Source organism: Microcaecilia unicolor, chromosome 6, assembly GCF_901765095.1.
Source record: "Microcaecilia unicolor chromosome 6, aMicUni1.1, whole genome shotgun sequence".
Taxonomy (NCBI): domain Eukaryota; kingdom Metazoa; phylum Chordata; class Amphibia; order Gymnophiona; family Siphonopidae; genus Microcaecilia; species Microcaecilia unicolor.
This window is the reverse complement of record NC_044036.1, coordinates 250,573,449-250,594,681: the sequence shown is the minus strand read 5'-3', so window position 1 is coordinate 250,594,681 and position 21,233 is coordinate 250,573,449. Positions and strand designations below refer to the sequence as shown.

Here is a 21,233-nt window from a genome sequence, read left to right as displayed (position 1 = left end):
AAAAAATGTTCTACTCAATGTGGAAACTTAAAAGAATCAAACCTTTCTTCCCAAGGGAAGTATTCTGCAGCCTAGTACAATCAATGGTGCTAAGCCATCTAGACTACTGCAATGCCATTTATGCTGGATGTAAAGAACAAATCATTAAGAAGCTTCAAACCGCTCAAAATACAGCAGCCAGACTCATATTTGGGAAAGCGAAATACGAAAGCGCCAAACCCCTAAGAGAGAAACTACACTGGCTCCCACTAAAAGAACGAATTGCGTTCAAAGTTTGCACCCTGGTCCACAAAATTGTTCACGGGGAAGCCCCGACCTATATGTCAGACCTTATAGACTTGCCTACCAGGAATGCAAAGAGATCAGCACGCACATTCCTCAATCTCCATTACCCTAACTGCAAAGAACTAAAATATAAATCCACATACGCGTCCAGTTTCTCATACATCTGCACGCAGCTATGGAACGCACTACCAAAGGCCATAAAAATAACGCAAGACCTAACTATCTTCCGAAGGCTACTGAAAACAGATCTGTTCAAGAAGGCATACCATAAACACCCATCTTAAACACCAAAAAATAAAACTTTACACGACATAGACATAATTGAAATCTTATCACTTGACTGATCAACCTCCTTACCACTAATGAATAAGCATAACCACTTCAATCTCTATGTTGAATATGGTCTCTCCATAGTCGATGACCTAAAAAATGATACAACCCAATTTCGTACTCAGGAACGTTCATGTATTACTATAATTTATTCTTCCAATTTCTTACTCAGGAACTTTCATATATTACCATAATTTATTCTTACTTAACATATATATGCACATGATATCTATCTATACCATGATCTGTTCATGTATGTTATGTTACATGTATGTTACCATGTATGTATACAACTTAACACATTACCATTTGTAATTCTATTACCCGGAAATGGCAACCGCCATTACGGCAAATGTAAGCCACATTGAGCCTGCAAATTGTTGGGAAAATGTGGGATACAAATGCTACAAATAAGTAAAATAAATAAAATAAATAAATAAATATTGTAAGCCTGTCCTAATTACTTATAAGGTTTTTAATATGATAACCCAAAAAGAATGTATTATTGGGGGACATTATGAATGTATTTCAGAAGCTGTAGTATATGCTATTACTTGTCCATGCTACAAGTGGTATATCGGTCAAATCTCCAGAAAGATTAAATTAAGAATAGGAGAGCATTTGAGCAATATTAATTTGCAAAAATCTGAGGCACCCTTGAGGTCTTTTACAAGTTGCGCAGAGAATGATTTACTCCTGGCAAACTGTTCACCCACAAGGTTTAAATAAAGACATTGAATGGTATGAGATTTGATGCAAAGCGCATGCAGTGTGGCCTTTATAACGCACATGTGCTGGCGTCTTTCTCATTGATTTGCAGAGAGAAAGCCTGAAAATGTGTCCACCATGCCTGCTCTAAATGTTTATATTAATGGTATGGGGTATGTACATTTATATTTTTATTGTAGTAGTATGTTAGTTTTTCTAATTAATGTGTGATGATATATGGAGTGGGTGGGTTGCTGATTTAGTTCCTTCTTGTGCAGGTATGCAGCTCCTGATGACTCTCTGTATAGCAAAACACAGCACTGTGTTAAGCTGTAAATAGGATCTTATATTACTAATGTTTGAACAGATTTTGTACCATGGATGTATTTCATAAATCCACTAGCTTTGTGCTAGGAGTTTCTGATGGATAATTTGAGATTGGGTTTCCTTGTTCACTAAAGAACTGCTTCAGGATTTAGCACAAGTTGGATATTTGAGGTTCTTAGACAAGCTGTTTAACTTCTAATAAAAGATTCATCTATGAGGCTCAGCTGGAGATTACAATCAACTTTGTATTGACAAGATAAGTATCACTTACTTAAGAGATATTATTATTGATACAGACTGAATCTAAGAAGAAATTTTTCAGGAACAATTAAAATATTATTGTAACCAAGGGACATTAGTAATAAATATTTTATATAGGGAGTTTTAGGGTTAAGTGACTTTTAAGAAGATACTGTTATATTCTGATTTTGTTAAATCTAATAAATATTGTTTTAATTACAGACCATATTCTCACATTCGTATTAGGTATTCAAGTAAGAATTGTTAATTGGTGTATGGTTTCCAATTGTTTTAGCCTAATGGTTTGTGCAGAGGCCTGAGAACCAGGGGAACAGTGTTCAATTCTCACTGCAGCTCCTTGTGACCCTACACAAGTCACTTACGGGTCCTTTTATTAAGGTGCGCTGAAAAATGGCCTGTACTGTTGTAGATGCACGTATTGGACACACACAGGTCCATTCTTCAGTACACCTGAAAAAAAGGCCTTTTTTGGGGGGCCGAAAATGGACCTGTGGCAAAATAAAAATTTGCATGTGTCCATTTTGGGCCTGAGACCTTACCATCACCCATTCACTTAGCAGTAATCATCAGCGCATGTACAATGCCGATTACCGCCCGGTTACTGCTGCACGCTGGAAAATAAAATATATTTTCCGGCACGCATACTGGACACGCGTAAAAAATGAAACTACCGCCTGGGCCACACAGTAGCCGGGCGGTAGTTCTGAATTGGTGCATCTTGGACATGCTTAGGTGCCTAACCGGGTTAGTAAACCCTCAACTCTCCACTGCCCCAGGTACAAAATTGGTACCTGTGCACAATACGTAAACTGCTTTGATTGTAACAGAAAGGTGGCATACCAAATCCCATCCCCTTTCTCCTCTTTCCCTTAAATACATTTATAGCCCATCAATCCAATGCCCTTGAATTGTACAAGTTAAACAATAAGATAAGCTAACATATATACTTGTGTATAAATCGATCTCATGTATAAGTCAAGGTTTTCAAAGGCTTTTCTTTTTAAAATGTTTTTACTAAGTTGAATTGAATTGTAGATTGATATTGTAATTCCCAGGATAAGCCTGGCTTCTTATATGGGATCCACACTGAACTTAGAGGTAATTGCGGATTACAAGAATGTTTTATTTTTGTATTTGTATCTGTATTTGTAAGGGCAATTTTAGGTCTAAAAAATGGCCAAAGATGCTATGACCCATGTATAAGTCAAGGCTGGGTCCCACATTGCTCCCTTTCTCTCTCTCCCCTCCTCCTCTGGGTCCAACATTGCTCCCTTTCTTTCTCCATCCCCTCCAGCAGGTCTCCTGCCTTTCTCAAACCCACCCCCTTCCGATAGTCCACGGCTTCATAGATTTCAACAGCTGTCAAACAGACTTTTTCCTTCTGGCTTTAAGCTAAATCATCAGATTTCAGTATGTGAGGATTATATATTTATCCCTCACTGATAAGTCTTCAATTCAGTTTTATTCACCACTCTGTCACTATAAACTTTGGCAAGTTCACTGAAGAATGTTTTATTTAGGAATCAGTATTTCTCAGCACCCACACATACTCAAAGCAATCAGATTTTCACTCACCACCAACTCTTTCCACACCAATTGTCTCAGCTGAAATTCCTCTTTGAACCTACTGTTTTAGCCATCAGCCAATTACTTTACCTTATTTCTTATTAGCTGCCAACATTCCCACACCGAGTTCAGTGCGACTTACATCAGAAACAACGTACATTCTTCGGAATTACAAGTTTACAATGGAAGGGAGAAGGAGCTTAAGGATCAGCTGAAAAACTAAGTATTAGCCCTAATTAGTTATTGAATATTTTGTAAGACATGTCTTTCAAATAAATAGGCCTTCAAAAGTTTGTGGATTGTACCATAGTGGATCAAAGTTGTTTGAATCAATAAGTCATCCCAACATTTTGCAGATAAATATAGTCAAAGAGTGTAGTGATTTGAATCTGATACCTTTGGGGGAAGAAAATAACAGATCCAAAAAATTGTCAGCTCATCTCCTACTCCTGTGTTTAGGTAATAATATCCACTGATTTGCATATTCTCGTAAGTTTCTGTACAGCATCAGATAAATCATTGTACAACGTTTGAAAATCTCTCTTGCCTCCACAGGGAGCCAGTGCAATGCAATATATAGAGGGGCATAATCGAATGAAAACGTCTATCTCCATGGGCGTTTATCTCCGAGAACGGGTCCGTGAAGGGGCGGACCGAACCGTATTTTCGGAAAAAATAGACGTCCATGTTTTATTCAACAATGTGTGAGCTGGGCGTTTTTGTTTTTCAGCTATAATGGAAAATGAAAGCGCCTAGCTCAAAAACGAATAAATCCAAGGCATTTGTTCGTGGGAGGGGCCAGGATTCATAGTGCACTGGTCCCCCTCACATGCCAGGACACCAACCGGGCACCCTAGGGGGCACTTTTACAAAAACAAAAAAAAGGTAAAAGAGCTCCCAGGTGCATAGCACCCTTCCCTTGGGTGTTGAGCCCCCCCAAATTCCCCTCAAAACCCACCGCCCACAAGTCTACACCATTACTATAGCCCTAAGGGGTGAAGGGGGGCACCTACATGTGGGTACAGTGGGTTTGGGGGGCGGTGTGGAGGGCTCCCATTTACCAGCACAAGTGTAACAGGTGGGGGGGGGATGGGCTTGGGTCTACCTGCCTGACGTCCACTGCACCCCCTAATAACTGCTCCAGTGACCTGCATACTGCTGCCAGGGAGGTGGGTATGACATTTGAGGGTGAACATAAAAAGTTGTGAAACAGCATATTTTTGTGGTGGGAGGGGGTTTGTGACCACTGGGGGAGTCAGGGGAGGTCATCCCTGACTCCCTCCAGTGGTCATCTGGTCATTTAGGGCACTTTTTGGGGCCCTATTCATGGAAAAACAGGGTCCAGGAAAAGTGCCCTAAATTTTCGCTAAATACGCATATTTTTTTTCCATTATCTGCGAAAGGTGCCTATCTCTGATCGGCCGATAACCACGCCCCAGTTCCGCCTTCACCACGCCTTTGACACGCCCCCATCAACTTTGTCCGCATCCACGATGGAGTGCAGTTGAAAACGTCCAAATTCGGCTTTCAATTATACCGCTTAATTCGTTTTTGTGAGATAAACGTCTATCTCCCGATTTGGGTCGCAATATAGGCGTTTTTCTTTTTCAATTATAAGCTGGATAGTGAGGTAACTCTCACAAATTGACTATTGCAATGTATTATATGTTGGCTGCACTATGCTAGTAAGAAAAAGACTGCAATCAGTGCAAAATGTAGCCGCAAAACTGATATTCTAGAGCAGGGGTTTTCAACACAGTCCTCAGGGCACACTCAGCCAGTTGGGGTTTTCAGGATATCCCCATTAAATTCAATGGGGATATCATGAAAACCCCGACTGGCTGGGTGTGCCCCGAGGACTGGGTTGAAAATTCCTGATCTAGAATATCAGTTTTGTGGCTACATTTTGCACTGATTGCAGTCTTTTTCTTACTAACATAGTGCAGCTAACATATAATACATTGCAATAGTCAATTTGTGACAAGATGGAGGGATTGTACCAGCAATCTGTAATTATCAGTGCTAAAACAGTGACAAATTTGCCTTAACTTTCTAACATTAAACACCTTTTTGACTACCATTTGACAGTGATTTTCCAGGGTCAGGTGGCTATCCACCAGAATTCTCAATATTTTCAATTCTGTATCGATTTTCAGAGGAACACCATTGAGGCTAAACTGTAAATCTGAAATAATGTTGGGTGCTATGACTATTAGGTATATGGTCTTATCACAATTTAATTTGAGTTGTAAATTCATCGCCCATTTCTCCACTAGGGTGAGACCACAATATTAACATCATCCTTATCCTTAACACAAGGAAAGTATAATGTAATGACATCTGCATAAAAGAAGCAATTTACCCCCTCCGTTTCCATGAAAAAATATAAAGAGGACATAAGAACGTTAAGTAATATTGGAAGATGGGGGATCCTGTTTCTGCAAAGTTCTGTTCCTGTTGTGTGTTTGAGCCAGGTTCTGCCCCTGCTCTGTGTTTGAGCTAGTTCTGTTCCTGTTCCCTGTCAAGCCAAGTCCGTTCCAGAATCCTGTTCCAGTCAAGCCAAGCCAGTTTCAGAATCCTGTTCCAGCCAAGCCGAGTCTGTTCCAGAATCTTGTTCCAGTCAATCCAAGCCAGTTTCAGAATCCTGTTCCAGTCAAGCCAAGCCCATTCCAGAATCCTGTTCCAGGCAAGTCCGTTACAGAATCCAGTTCCAGTCAAGCCTGAGAATCCTGAATCCTTTTTGAGAATCCTGAATCCTGTTCCAGCCAAGCCTGTTCAAGAATCCTGTTCGAGAATCCTGTATCCTGTCCCTGCCTTGTTTATTGTCTTGCTTCTGTTATTCTTGTTGCCTAGCTCCTACCCTGTCTTGCCTGTCTAGTTGTGCTTTGTCTTGTCTAGTCCTGTCTGGATCCAGTCCTTGCTTTGTCCTTGTCTTGGCCTTTTCTGGACCCAGTTTTAATCTACTTCTGTGTTTTGCCTTGTCTTGCATTTCTGGGTCCCAGTTTTTTTTTATTTTTTTTATTTGTAAGAAGTCTTTATTATCCAACAAAACATAACATGGAATACATTGCACAAGCAGCAAAGGGAGAAAAGGTACTGTTCCATTGCTATTACAAATAGTCTGCTAATACTTCCAAAGCTGCAATAATCGACAGATTCAACCTTCAATGATCATCATGACAGAACTTCAAAATTTTTGTAAAGTTTTTGATTCAAACATTCCCCCCCCCCATCCTCCCCCCCCCCCTCTTCCCGCCCTCCCTCCCAAAGTACTCGGCTGGCCACCGGCAATCATCTCACTCTCTCAACATACATTCTAAACTGACAGAGCTTCAGAGGGAACATTTTCCCAGATTAAGTTCCATTTTCCCATCTGATGTTTGCACTCAGCCTTTAATCTCTCCATTTCGCGCACATACCACAGTTTGTTAAGCCATTTTGCTATCGGGGGAACCTCTTCGCACCGCCAATGAGAAGCCACAACCACCCTTGAAGTTCCCACCACATGCTTCACCAGTGTCTGTTTACATGTTGCTAGACCTGCAATCCGAGCTGAGAACAGAAACACTTCGGGGGTCCATGGAATTGTGCTTCCCAGCCATTTCTGCAGCCTAAAGTGGACCGCCCTCCAGAATGCACGGATTTTGACACAATCCCACCATATGTGCCCCATTGTGCCTTTATGCCTGCACTTCCTCCAACACATACCCGGGGCCAACGGAAACATCCTCTGTAAATGAGCAGGTGTAAGGTACCACCTATATAGTACTTTCACTGCGTTCTCCTGCATGGGAACATGAGTCGATAATCCTACTACACTTCTTTCTATTCTCTCCCATTCAGGTTCTCCCAAATTCACACCCAGTTCCCTTTCCCAGCTTTGCCTATGCTCACCACTGCAAGGTGATTGTTTAGTTATGATGAGGTATAGGTGACTGATCAGGCCACGAGAGGAAGAAAACTTCTCACACATCTTTTCTAGCTCTAATGTTTGATGTTGTATCACCTCCCGCATCGCTTTAGTCTGAAGGAAGTGTGCTAATTGACAGTATGCAAATTCACCCCCTTCTATCCCCGGGTACCTGTCCTTCAATGCATTAAAAGACAACAGTGAGTCCCCATCAAACATTTGACCCCAGTTTCGCACCCCTACCTCGTACCATTTAGTAAAGGTCCCCTTTGTAGTGCCTGGTAAAAATAAAGGATTAAAAGCTATAGGAGTGTTACGGGTAAGGATGCATTGTCTCTTAGGAATAAACTGTCCCAGTAGTAAAGTGTCACCACTATGGAGGGGCAGGCTCGCTCCTCCAGCATTCTAAAAGGCTTTGGTAGCCACATGAGTGCGTTCAGCGGTGTCTCACCTAAGGAATGTTGTTCTATATGCACCCACTGTCGATTCGGGTAATCTTGGTGCCATTCAAGTGCAGCTTTCCCTTGTGCTGCTCTGTAATACCAGGTGAGATTGGGTACTCCCAGCCCCCCTCTCTTCCGTTCCTTATATAACAGGGCCCTTGCTAACCTTGGATGCTTTCCTGCCCAGACGAACCGCACTAACTTATCTTGTAAGGAAGCTATAAATCGCCTGGCATCATCACAGGCAGCACCTGAAAAAGGTACAGCAGGTGGGGTAATATGTTCATTTTGAGAATAGCTATTCTTCTAAACCATGAAACTCCCAAATCTCCCCATCGCTCTAGATCCTCCCCAATAGTTTTGCCTATACCTTTGTAGTTAGCATTAAAGAGTTCCGAGAACTCCCCAGTCAGGTTAACCCCTAAGTACCTGATTTGTTTATGAGCCCATCGGAAAGAAGAGGAAATCTTTAAGGATTCCACCACGTCATCTGGGAGTGTCACATTCAAAGCCTCTGATTTTGCCATGTTAACTTTGAATCCCGACACGGCAGAGTAGTCCTCTATTACGCTCTCAAGATGTGGAAAGGTGATATATTAGCAGCAAAACGTCATCCGCGAAAAGGACCATTTTGTGGATTCTATCTGCTATTCTGACTCCCGAGATATTAGGATCCAGGCGTACATGAGCCGCGAAGGGCTCCATCACCATAGCGAACAACAGGGGTGACAAAGGGCACCCCTGTCTGGTACCTCTGTACAACGTGAACATGTCAGAATTACCACCGTTGACCTGGACACAGGCCCTTGGGGATTCATAAAAGGCCTGAATCCACCTACGAAATTGTACCCCAAACCTCATGGTTTCCAAGACCTTATACATAAAGGGCCAGTGAACCCGGTCAAAGGCTTTTTCCGCGTCAAGACTTAGAAGACAGAGCGGTTTCTTATTTCTCTTTGCCAGGTACATGATGTCCACCACTCTCCTAATATTGTCCATCGCTTTTCGGTAGGGGGCAAATCCCACCTGATCAGGATGGATGAGCACTAGGAGAATAGGAGCCAACCTACTTGCCAACACCTTAGCCAGGATTTTTACATCTGCATTTAGGACCAATATAGGTCTATAAGAACCACATTCATGATGATCTTTACCTGGCTTAGGTAGTACCGCTATCCATGCCTCCATCATGGACATCGGCAAGGGCTCCCCCTTCCCCACCTTATTAAACAAGTCTGCTTAGAGGGGAGCTAATTCTGGGGTGAACTCAGTGGTGTGCTGGAGCAGGCTCTCACAGGCTCGCAAGAGCCGGTTGTTAAGTTTTTAAGAATTTTGGGAGCCGGTTGTTAAAGTAGGGCCCTCCATGGCTACTTTAACAACTGACTCCCAAAATGTGGGGTTGGGCCCCCTGCTGAATTCTCTTTTACTTTGCTGGTGGGGATGCTGAGCCCTGCCAGCCAAGTAAATAGACTGCTGCTGCTCCCCGCTCCTTGTTTCCAGCTCTGAGCAGCAGGCTGGGACTTCTCCAGCATGTGTGAGAAGTTTCAGCATGCTGCTCAGAGCAAGACGTTGAGAGTGGTGGCAGCCCGCACGAAGGGAGGGAGGAGAGAGAGGCAAGTGTTGCTCCCCCCCCCCCCCCCCCCCACCCTGGCCATCCCTAGCCCTTTCAACTGCAGAGCTGGATACGTCCGGAGAAAGAGCCTGTTGTTAAAAATTTACCAGTACACCCCTGGGCGAACTTTTTATAAAACTCATTTGGCAGGCCATCCAACCCAGGTGATTTGCTTGAGGGTAAGCTACTGATAGCCTCCTGAATTTCCTTAGGGGTAACCGGTTCATCTAGCAATGCTTGTTGCTGGGGACTCAAAGAAGACAGTTCACTATCTTGTAAATATTGGTCTACCAACTCCAGAGGGAGATTAAGTTCCTGAGCATACAAAGCCTGGTAAAATTCCCCAAATCGTTTACGAATTTGGTCAGATTTATCTAGATCTCTCCCTCCTGCCTCTCATATCTTTAGGATGGTCCGATCTACTTTTTGCCTACGCAACCTTGTGGCCAGAAGGTACCCCGCCTTGTTGCCAAATTCGTATGAGTTCACTCTATTCTTTGCTTGTAACAAGCTAAGTTGCTCAGAATAGATGGAGTCTAGCAGCGCTCGCTGTGCATGAAGCTCCCGCAATACTCGTGCTGACCCATTGGTCTTGTGTTGTGCCTCTAGCACACGGATACTCTCCATACAGCGCGCTATCTGTGCCCTGCGGATCTTTGACTTTTTGCTTGCCAGTTGCAGGGAATAACCCCGGAACTTTCAGGCTTTCAGAGCATCCCATACCATGCTGAGTGAGGGCCCTGACTCCCAAGTTAAATTCAAGATATTCTTTTAGCATCTTTTTATATCCTTCCACCACTTCCCCTTCCCCCAAGAGACCAACATTCAGTGTCCATCTTTTATCCTTGTGCTCTGCTCTGATATTTGGTAGGGTTACCCACACTGGTGCATGGCCCGAGATGGTCATATTCCCTATCCCCGCTTCAGGTCCCTTCTCTACTAATGTGACATCTAAGAAAATGTAATCGATGCGTGAGTAGGATTTGTGGACTGGTGAATAAAATGTATAATCTCGCTCCCTCTGATGTTTCAACCTCCACAAGTCTAATGTGCCTAGTGATTGCGCTAGAGATCTCAGAGCCAGTGAGTCCTTCTGACCCTCGGCTCTAGGAGCTCCTGTGCGGTCTAAGCTCAAGTTCATCACGGCATTGAAATCCCCACCAATAACAAGGGATCCCTGCGCAAAACTAGTCAAGGAGTTTCTAACCCTCTCAATAAAGCTCGCCTGTCCTACATTGGGCGCATATATAGATGCAATTGTTAGGTCCACTTGGGCAATTCTAATATGCAGGAAGATATAACGTCCACCCGGGTCCCTCTTTACCTTAATCACCTGTGCCCCAACCGATGTATGTATTAGTATTGCTACTCCCCCCTTCTTTGACTCTGCTGCCAATGCATAGTGCGTCACTGGGTATTCTGAAAGGGAAAGAAGCCTTTCATGTCTGCCCCTCAAGTCTGTTTCCTGCAGGAGAGCCACATGTGGCCTTAACTGTGTCAATTCTTTGTAAAACTTCTGTCGTTTCTGTGGCATGTTTAACCCCTTTACGTTATAGGAGAGAATCTTTAAGTCTGTACCCATTACTGGTTATTTAAACAAGACTGATCAGTAGCATCCTTTCGTGACACCTCTGTACAGCACTGCATTGTTTTGCACCCATGGTCCTGGCCATGCCCACCCCCCTCCCCTTCTAAGATCCCCCCATCCGTTCTCCCCCCTTACAACCCCCTATCCCAACCATTCACACCACTTAAAGGACCCATATCCTCCAAATGGGAATTGAGGAAGCTACCCATCAGCCACACAGCCCCCAACCCCACATCCAGCCCCCCACCCCCACCAGGTCTTAAAAATTAATTGATTCCCCATTCCCCCACCCCCTAGCTCCCATCCAGCTCCCATCCATTCACCTTATATTTCAACATTAGTCCTGCCCATCAACTTAGCCGACTCTGTGTTCCCCCCCAAGTCTTAAGCTTATAGCTAAAAGCAGATCCTTCACTAACTGAACAGTCTGCAGGCCAAGACCAGCTTTTCCGGCGGCCCTTGGGTACGTTCTCCAAAAGTGTGCTCTCTCCATTCACTATGGCCCTTGAAACACTGTCCCAGCACCCTTGTCAAACCTGTGCAGTCCAGCTCAACGCTTCTGGCTACTTCTCTTGGAAGATTCTGGGACTCTTTGCCACCGTTGAAGTTTCGCTCTCGTAGTGGGCGCCACCGCCCCAGGTGGGGTCTTCGCGGAAACAAGGTCAGCAGCGTGCAAGACCTCCCATGCCTCCTGTAAGATTTGCACCCTATGCTTATTACCCTTCAGGGTGAAGTTTAGTGAGAAAGGGAATCCCCATCTGTATTGTATCTGATGTTTGCTCAGGGACTCCAGCACCAGTCTCATCTGCCTTCTTAGCTGGAGGGTGTATTGCGAAAGGTCTTGATAGACCTGTATCTGAGCTCCGCCATACTCCAGAGTCTTTGTCTTTCTTGCAGCCGACAGGACCTTTTCTTTGATTTCATATTTATGGAACCACACAATTATATCACACGTTTGCTGCTCCTTTCGCGCGCCCAGTGCTCTGTGCGCTCTGTCCAGTTCACACCGCAGCTCTCCCTCCTCAGGGCCTAGCAATGTGGAGCACAGTGTTTTTACTATCTCCGCCACGTTTTCCTTCTCGCCACCTTCAGGGACACCGCGAAAGCAAAGGTTATTCCTCCGTCCCCGGTTCTCTATATCATCCAATTTGTATTCCAGGTGAGCGTGTTTATGTTCCATCTCTTGCAGCAGAGTGTGCTTGATCTCCATCTGGATATTGGAGAGAAACCTGCGGAGTTCGCCGGACATGCCTTTTTTTGAAGGGGGGGCTCACGCTTCAGACATGGAAAGTGCAGAGTCCGAATCCGACAGGGAGGCACGCTCAGGCGACTCGCGGTTTTTAGCGGCCTTGCTCAGCATACTTTTCTCTGCCCTTTCCGCCTCTTTTTTCCACGTGGAAGCTGCTTTACTCATGTCTCCAGGTATTTAAAGGAGGGATCCACTTGCTTTTGCTAAATTTTTCTCCCGTTAGGTCGCTATTTTACCCGGTATTTCGGTACTGGGAGTGGGAGCTCTGAGGCTAGGCTGCCATGCTACCCGATGACGTCACTTCCTCCCCAGTCCCAGTTTTAATCCAGTTCCGAGTCTTGCCTTGTCCTGTCTGGGTTCCAGTTCTGGCCCTTTGCCTTCTTTTCCTTGCCTCGTCTGGATCCGGTTCTTGTGTTGTCCATTGTGTTTAGTTACCTCTGCCTTGCCTTGTTGAGTCTGTCAGCCTGCCTGTCTGACATTGCTGCCTGGATGTCTCAGTGCCATTTGAAACTAAACATGACCAAGACTGAGCTTCTTATCTTTCCCCCTAAACCAACCTCTCCTCCTCCCCCATTCTCTATTTCTGTGGATAACACTCTCATCCTTCCTGTTTCATCAGCTCGTAACCTTGGGGTCATCTTCGACTCCTCCCTCTCCTTCTCTGCACATATTCAACAGACTGCTAAAACCTGTCGTTTCTTTCTCTATAATAGCAGCAAAATTCGCCCTTTCCTTTCTGAGCACACTACCAGAACCCTCATCCACGCTCTTATCACCTCTCGCTTAGACTATTGCAACTTGCTTCTCACAGGTCTCCCACTTAGCCATCTCTCTTCTCTTCAATCTGTTCAAAATTCTGCTGCATGACTAATATTCCGCCAGGGTCTTTATGCTCATATTAGCCCTCTCCTCAAGTCACTTCACTGGCTTCCTATCCATTTCCGCATACAGTTCAAACTCCTCTTATTGATCTATAAGTGAATTCACTCTGCAGCTCCTCAGTACCTCTCCACTCTCATCTCTCCCTACATTCCTCCCCGGGAACTCCATTCACTGGGTAAATCTTTCTTATCTGCACCCTTCTCCTCCACTGCTAACTCCAGACTTCGTTCCTTTTATCTTGCTGCACCATATGCCTGGAATAGACTTCCTGAGTCGGTATGTCAAGCTCCATCTCTGGCCGTCTTCAAATCTAAGCTAAAAGCCCACCTTTTTGATGCTGCTTTTAACTCTTAACCCTTATTCACTTGTTCAGAACCCTTATTTTATCATCCTCACCTTAATATTCCCTTATCTCTTGTTTGTCCTGTTTGTCTGTCCTAATTAGATTGTAAGCTCTGTCGAGCAGGGACTGTCTCTTCATGTTCAAGTGTACAGCGCTGCGTACGTCAAGTAGCGCTATAGAAATAATAAGTGGTAGTAGTAGTAGTAGTAGTTTATCCTAGTCCAGTCTGTTCTGATTCCTGCCTGTGCCAGCCCAGGTGATTTGTCTGCCGAAGCTCTGGCTTTGGTCCAAGGGCTCACCATTCCTGATAGTTGTGACAGCAGTGCTTGGCAGCTGGGAAATAGTTCTTTCTTTTAACTCGTTGAGCTCTGGAGCAGAACTGAGGAGGGAGTTTCAGGAGGTACTAGGCCACTAGAAGTTTGACGCCTTCTTTGAGTGGAGGAGTAGCCTAGTGGTTAGTGCAGCAGACTCTGATCCTGGGGAACTGGGTTCAATTCTCACTGCAGCTCCTTGTGACTCTGGGCAAATCACTTAACCCTCCATTGTCCCAGGTACAAATAAGTACCTGTATATAATATGTAAACTGCTTTGAATGTAGTTGGAAAAAACACAGAAAGGCGGTATATAAGTCTCTTTCCCCTTTCCCTCAACAAGGATAAGTGGAGCCACCAGGAAGTCAACAGTCCATGGGGGGACTCCAGGCCTGTTTTTTGGAGTGGGGGAAAGAGGTTTTATGTTTTGAGTCCCAGACCTTGGCTAGGGGTGAGGTCTTTGGGGCCTCTGGTCCAACAAGGATTTGAGACCCTAAAAGCAGTGATCTGAGTTTATTCTCTAAGTTTCTGTGTTTATTTTGAATTTTTACAGGATACAGATGGTTGACTCTTGAGTCCTCTTAAATTATCTTCATGTAATATAGGAGGAGTGACTTCTCCTATTAAACGTCAGAAGATTTTGCAGTGCTTGAACAGAAATCAGGTGAACATTGCTACGCTGCAAGAGACACATCTCTTCTCACCAGAACATCAGAAATTCCAGAAATGGTGGTTGGGCTTTCTTTTAGAGTCTCCTGTGTTTGGAGGAGGGCTGGAATCCTTATTTTGTTTCGGAAATCTTTGGATGTCCAGATACATTCAGCGACTCAGGATTCGGAAGGCCACTTTGTCTTGGCCAAAGTATCTATTAATAAACGTTCTCTGATATTATGTAATGTGTACGCATCCAACACATGATAAAAGTTTTCTTTGCTAGATTGTTCAATATTTTGCTCCCATATGTGAATGATAATATTATTCTAGGTGGTGTTTTCAGTATAGTATATGACCCTGGATAGGTCCCATCCAAAGGGTGATTTGCGGGTTCTTTAACCAGGGGTTTACCTCTGCTCTGCAACACCCTAGCTCCTGTGGATTCATGGCATATGTTTCACATGGGGGAGCGGGATTATACTTGTGCACATTCTGCTCAGCCAAGGATTGATTATATTTTGGTTTCTATTTCAATATTTAGCTAACTAAGAGGTTGGTCCATATGGCATTTCAGATTATGCCTTAATTTGGATCTCCTTAAATCTGTTGCCTGTGGACCATTGTCCTTCTCATTGGAAATTTCCTATTGACCTGTATTGGGACCCAGATTTTTGTTCCTTTTTACTGGAAAAGTGGTTTGATTATAAGTAACACTATGCGGATCACAACAATCAACCCCTTCTTTTTTGGGACGCTGCTAAGACTGTACTTCTGGGTGAGATAATAACATATGCAGCCCATTAGAAGAAAATGAGAGATAAATACATTTTGCACCTTGAGAAACAAGTGATTCATGACAGGATCACTTTGGGAGTTCAGAGATCAACTAGGGCTAAAGAATTGTTCTTGGCTTTGTGAACAGCTTTGAATATGCTGTTACATCAGCAGGCAACTAAATCCTTACTTTATTATAAGAATCAACTTTTTGTTCATGGCAGTAAAAGTAGTACATTGTTGTCTCATTTGATTTGTATCAAATGTGGCCTATCAAGGACCCTACAGCTAGATATGCTAACTGCTTTTACCACATCCTCTGGCAATATATTCCAGAGCTTGGTGATGTCTTCAGAGAAAAACATATTTTCTTCTATTTGTTTGAAATGTATTACTTAGCAGCTTCACTGCATGTCATCCTCCAGCAACATATTCCAGAGCTTGGTGATGTCTTCAGAGAAAAAAATATTTTCTTCTATTTGTTTGAAATGTATTACTTAGCAACTTCACTGAATGTCCTCTAGTCTTTGTGCTTTCTAAAAGTGCAGACTCAGAACACTCTATGATTCTACAAAACTGATGAATTTTTATAACAGATTAATTATGGTTTGAATCATTAAAAAAAATAATAGATAACGTTCATTGGCTATCACAATAGCTCTGGTGTCACCTGGGTATAAAACTGTGCTTAATTTACATGGGACATACAGGCACTGACATTGGTATGGAATTCTATTCTTACCAACTGTTCCAAGTAGCCACATTTATAAGTAATGTTTAGACCAGTGGTTCCCAAACCTGGTCCTGTAGGCACCCCAGCCAGTCAGATTTTCAGGATATCCACAATGAATATTCAAGACAGAGATTTGCAAGCACTGCCTCCACATCATACAAATCTGTTGTGAATATTCATTGTGGATATCCTGAAAACATGGCTGGCTGGGGTGCCTCTAGGATCAGGTTTGGGAACCACTGGTTTAGACATCAAATATCAACAAATAGAACTTGAACTATCATGTTTGACATGATTGGAAGCATTAAAATTATTTGGTATGTACTCAGAATAAGCACCATTCCCTCTGCCAGGCCACCCCACTATAAGACTGTGCATTATGAACCATGAGAGTTTAATTAAAGGGGGATAATTCCTGTTCATATATAGAATGGCCACAGAGGAAGTTAATATGGAGCTGCTGCTTCAGCACTAACTATGGATACATTTTTCCCTTTAATAAATATTAGTGAGAACAATCCTCAAGAAGCAGATGAATGCTACTGATAATACTGCAACCAGTCCATCAGAGGATGCATTTTACACCGTCCTTGTGTCCCACTCCCTCTCCCATGCATCTTCATGCATATATACCCATCTCCTGAATTTCACTCTATGCATCTGACAAAATGGTCTATAAGTTCCCACCTGCTTCTGTCGATTTTGTATAAGATGGACCAGCACTCACCAACAGAACAGATATCTGTGAAGTGGTCTTCACCTTCCTCAGCATGGATCAGATCATTCTTACTTTTCTTGGTCGCAGCTCTCTTCAGCACTAATTGAGACAAAAAAACAGCAGATTATATACATTAATGGCAATCCTTGAATGCAACAAAGTTTTCAGGCTGATCTGTAGTGATACCATGTATCATTAATACTACACATCCTCGAATACTCCGATTCCGAAGTATTCGAGGATGTGTAGTAAAATTCCATGGTCAACCATGTCAAATGCACTTGACATGTCGAATTGTAACTGTAGAATGTTGCTGCCGTTTGCTATCAATTGTTTGAGTTTGGTCATGAGAGTGACTAGTACGGTTTCAGTGCTGTGATTAGAGCGAAATCCTGACATAGTAAATGACGGCAGAAAAAGACCTGCATGGTCCATCCAGTCTGCCCAACAAGACAAACTCATATGTGCTACTTTTTGTGTATACCCTACTTTGATTTGTACCTGTCCTCTTCAGGGCACAGACCGTATAAGTCTGCCCAGCACTATCCTCGCCTCCCACCACCAGCTGGCTCTGCCACCCAATCTCGGCTAAGCTCCTTAGGATCCATTCCTTCTGAATAGGATTCCTTTATGTTTATCCCACGCGTGTTTGAATTCTGTTACCGTTTTCATTTCCACCACCTCCCGCGGGAGGGCATTCCAAGCATCCACTACTCTCTCCGTGAAAAAATACTTCCTGACATTTTTCTTGAGTCTGCCCCCCTTCAATCTCATTTCATGTCCTCTCGTTCTACCGCCTTCGCACCTCCGGAAAAGGTTCATTTGCGGATTAATACTTTTCAAATATTTGAACGTCTGTATCATATCACCCCTTTTTCTCCTTTCTTCCAGAGTATACATGTTCAGGTCATCAAGTCTCTCCTCATATGTCTTGTAACGCAAATCCCTTACCATTCTCGTAGCACCACTTCTATTCTTTTTACATCCTTTGCAAGGTACGGCCTCCAAAACTGAACACAATACTCCAGGTGGGGCCTCACCAACGACTTATACAGGGGCATCAACACCTCCTTTCTTCTGCTGGTCACACCTCTCTCTATACAGCCTAACAACCTTCTAGCTACGGCCACCGCCTTGTCACACTGTTTCGTCGCCTTCAGATCCTCAGATACTATCACCCCAAGATCCCTCTCCCCGTCCGTACCTATCAGATTCTCCCCGCCTAACACATACATCTCCCGAGGGTTTCTATTCCCTAAGTGCATCACTTTGCATTTCTTCGCATTGAATTTTAATTGTCAAACCTTATATGTTTGATAAAACCACTTGCCCCTGAAACACTTTCAAAACAGAATAATCCATTTTTTGTATCTAAAAGAAAGTTCTTCAAATTAGATGATGTGATTCCATGTGCCCCAATGAAAGGAGAGTTTAATTCTACTTCCATTTAATTTCAATATATTTTATCACCTTTAAAACACCAGGCTTCCCAAGGCATTACCTCTCGTCTGGACTACTGCAACCTGCTCCTCACTGGCCTCCCACTTAGCCATCTATCCCCCCTTCAATCTGTTCAGAACCCTGCTGCACGTCTTATCTTCCGTCAGGACCGATATGCCCATATCACCCCTCTCCTCAAGTCACTTCACTGGCTTCCGATCAGGTACCGCATACAGTCCAAGTTTACCTACAAATGCACTCGATCTGCAGCCCCTCACTACCTCTCTTCCCTCATCTCCCCTTACGTTCCTACCCGCAACCTCCGCTCACAGGTCAAATCCCTCCTCTCAGTACCCTTCTCCACCACCGCAAACTCCAGGCTCCGCCCTTTCTGCCTCACCTCACCCTATGCTTGGAATAAACTCCCTGAGCTCATACATCAAGCCCCCTCCCTGCCTATCTTCAAATCCTTACTCAAAGCCCACCTCTTCGATGTCGCCTTCAGCACATAACCGTTATACTTCCATTCAGGATATCTAGACTGCCCCAACTTGACATTTCGTCCTTTAGATTGTAAGCAGGGACTGTCCTTCTTTGTTTAAACTATACAGTGCTGCGTAACCCTAGTAGCGCTATAGAAATGTTAAGTAGTAGTAGTAATTAATTTGTATGCCTTGTTAATCCTGCTTCTTAAATGTAACACTTGTCTGAACTAATCTCTAGCTTGGCAGCTGCTATAGGCTTGAATGTGCCTAGCACTGGGATGGAAAAAAAGGATTCACACTTGGAAGAGGTTTCTCTTCCACACTATTTGGCCAAGAGAACCTAAGGAAATGGCCTGAAAAAAGGGTCAAAAGACAGGAGCTTCACTGCTGTATGTTTAAATTACAGTTGCTTGATAATGTGGACAACTTTGCCTTTAAAGAGTACCCTCATATTTGCCAGCACCAGCTATTTCTATTATTCAAAATACATTTAGCCGCACTATCTACTATGGTAGGCGGCGTTCATATAACAAAACTAATACATAAAGTCTCATTTTCAAAACACACGGACTTACAAAGTTACATAGGTTACTATGGAGCTCATTTTTAAAAGAGAAAAAACATCCAAAAAGTGGTATAAATCTGCATTTGGACGTTTTTCTCACAAAAACAATTTTTAGATGATTTTCTATGAAGTCCATCAGATGTGCATTCAAATCACAAAAGGGCGTGTCAGGGGTGGGATCTGGGCATTCCTAACACTTAGGACGTTTTTCAGCCATAATGGAACAAAACAAAACTGCCCAGGACTAAAACTAAGACATTTTGAGGTAGACCTGATTTTATAACGAATAAGGCACAAAAAGGTGCCCTAAATGACCAGATGACCACTGGAGGGAATGAGGGATGATCTTTCCTTACTCTCCCAGTGGTCACTAACCCCCTCCCACCCCTCAAGAATGTGATTTAAAACATTACTTGCCAACCTCTATGCCAGCCTCAGATGTTATAGCCAGATCTACTAGAGCAGCATGCAAGTCCCTGGAGTAGTCTAGTAATGAGTGCAGTGCAGTGCACTGCAGACAGGTGGACCCAGGCCCATACCTCCCCCTACCTATTACACTTGTTGAAGAAACTGTAAGCCATCCAAAACTCACCAGAAACACACTGTACCCACATATACAGTGGTGGAAATAAGTATTTGATCCCTTGCTGATTTTGTAAGTTTGCCCACTGACAAAGACATGAGCAGCCCATAATTGAAGGGTAGGTTATTGGTAACAGTGAGAGATAGCACATCACAAATTAAATCCGGAAAATCACATTGTGGAAAGTATATGAATTTATTTGCATTCTGCAGAGGGAAATAAGTATTTGATCCCCCACCAACCAGTAAGAGATCTGGCCCCTACAGACCAGGTAGATGCTCCAAATCAACTTGTTACCTGCATGACAGACAGCTGTCGGCAATGGTCACCTGTATGAAAGACAACTGTCCACAGACTCAGTGAATCAGTCAGACTCTAACCTCTACAAAATGGCCAAGAGCAAGGAGCTGTCTAAGGATGTCAGGGACAAGATCATACACCTGCACAAGGCTGGAATGGGCTACAAAACCATCAGTAAGACGCTGGGCGAGAAGGAGACAACTGTTGGTGCCATAGTAAGAAAATGGAAGAAGTACAAAATGACTGTCAATCGACAAAGATCTGGGGCTCCACGCAAAGTCTCACCTAGTGGGGTATCCTTGATCATGAGGAAGGTTAGAAATCAGCCTACAACTACAAGGGGGGAACTTGTCAATGATCTCAAGGCAGCTGGGACCACTGTCACCACGAAAACCATTGGTAACACATTACGACATAACGGATTGCAATCCTGCAGTGCCCGCAAGGTCCCCCTGCTCCGGAAGGCACATGTGATGGCCCGTCTGAAGTTTGCCAGTGAACACCTGGATGATGCCGAGAGTGATTGGGAGAAGGTGCTGTGGTCAGATGAGACAAAAATTGAGCTCTTTGGCATGAACTCAACTCGCCGTGTTTGGAGGAAGAGAAATGCTGCCTATGACCCAAAGAACACCGTCCCCACTGTCAAGCATGGAGGCGGAAATGTTATGTTTTGGGGGTGTTTCTCTGCTAAGGGCACAGGACTACTTCACCGCATCAATGGGAGAATGGATGGGGCCATGTACCGTACAATTCTGAGTGACAACCTCCTTCCCTCCGCCAGGGCCTTAAAAATGGGTCGTGGCTGGGTCTTCCAGCACGACAATGACCCAAAACATACAGCCAAGGCAACAAAGGAGTGGCTCAGGAAGAAGCACATTAGGGTCATGGAGTGGCCTAGCCAGTCACCAGACCTTAATCCCATTGAAAACTTATGGAGGGAGCTGAAGCTGCGAGTTGCCAAGCGACAGCCCAGAACTCTTAATGATTTAGAGATGATCTGCAAAGAGGAGTGGACCAAAATTCCTCCTGACATGTGTGCAAACCTCATCATCAACTACAGAAGACGTCTGACCGCTGTGCTTGCCAACAAGGGTTTTGCCACCAAGTATTAGGTCTTGTTTGCCAGAGGGATTAAATACTTATTTCCCTCTGCAGAATGCAAATAA

The 21,233-nt window shown here is 43.8% G+C and overlaps 1 protein-coding gene across 1 annotated transcript in view; it reads right to left on the bottom strand.

Annotated features, from left to right (window-relative positions):
• CACNA1B (calcium voltage-gated channel subunit alpha1 B) overlaps positions 1-21,233 on the bottom strand; it is a 1,447,778-nt gene that overhangs the window by 603,011 nt on the left and 823,534 nt on the right. The window contains exon 10 of the mRNA XM_030207102.1: positions 16,704-16,793. Within this exon, the coding sequence (XP_030062962.1) occupies positions 16,704-16,793 (90 nt within the window). The remainder of the gene's footprint in view (positions 1-16,703; positions 16,794-21,233) is intronic.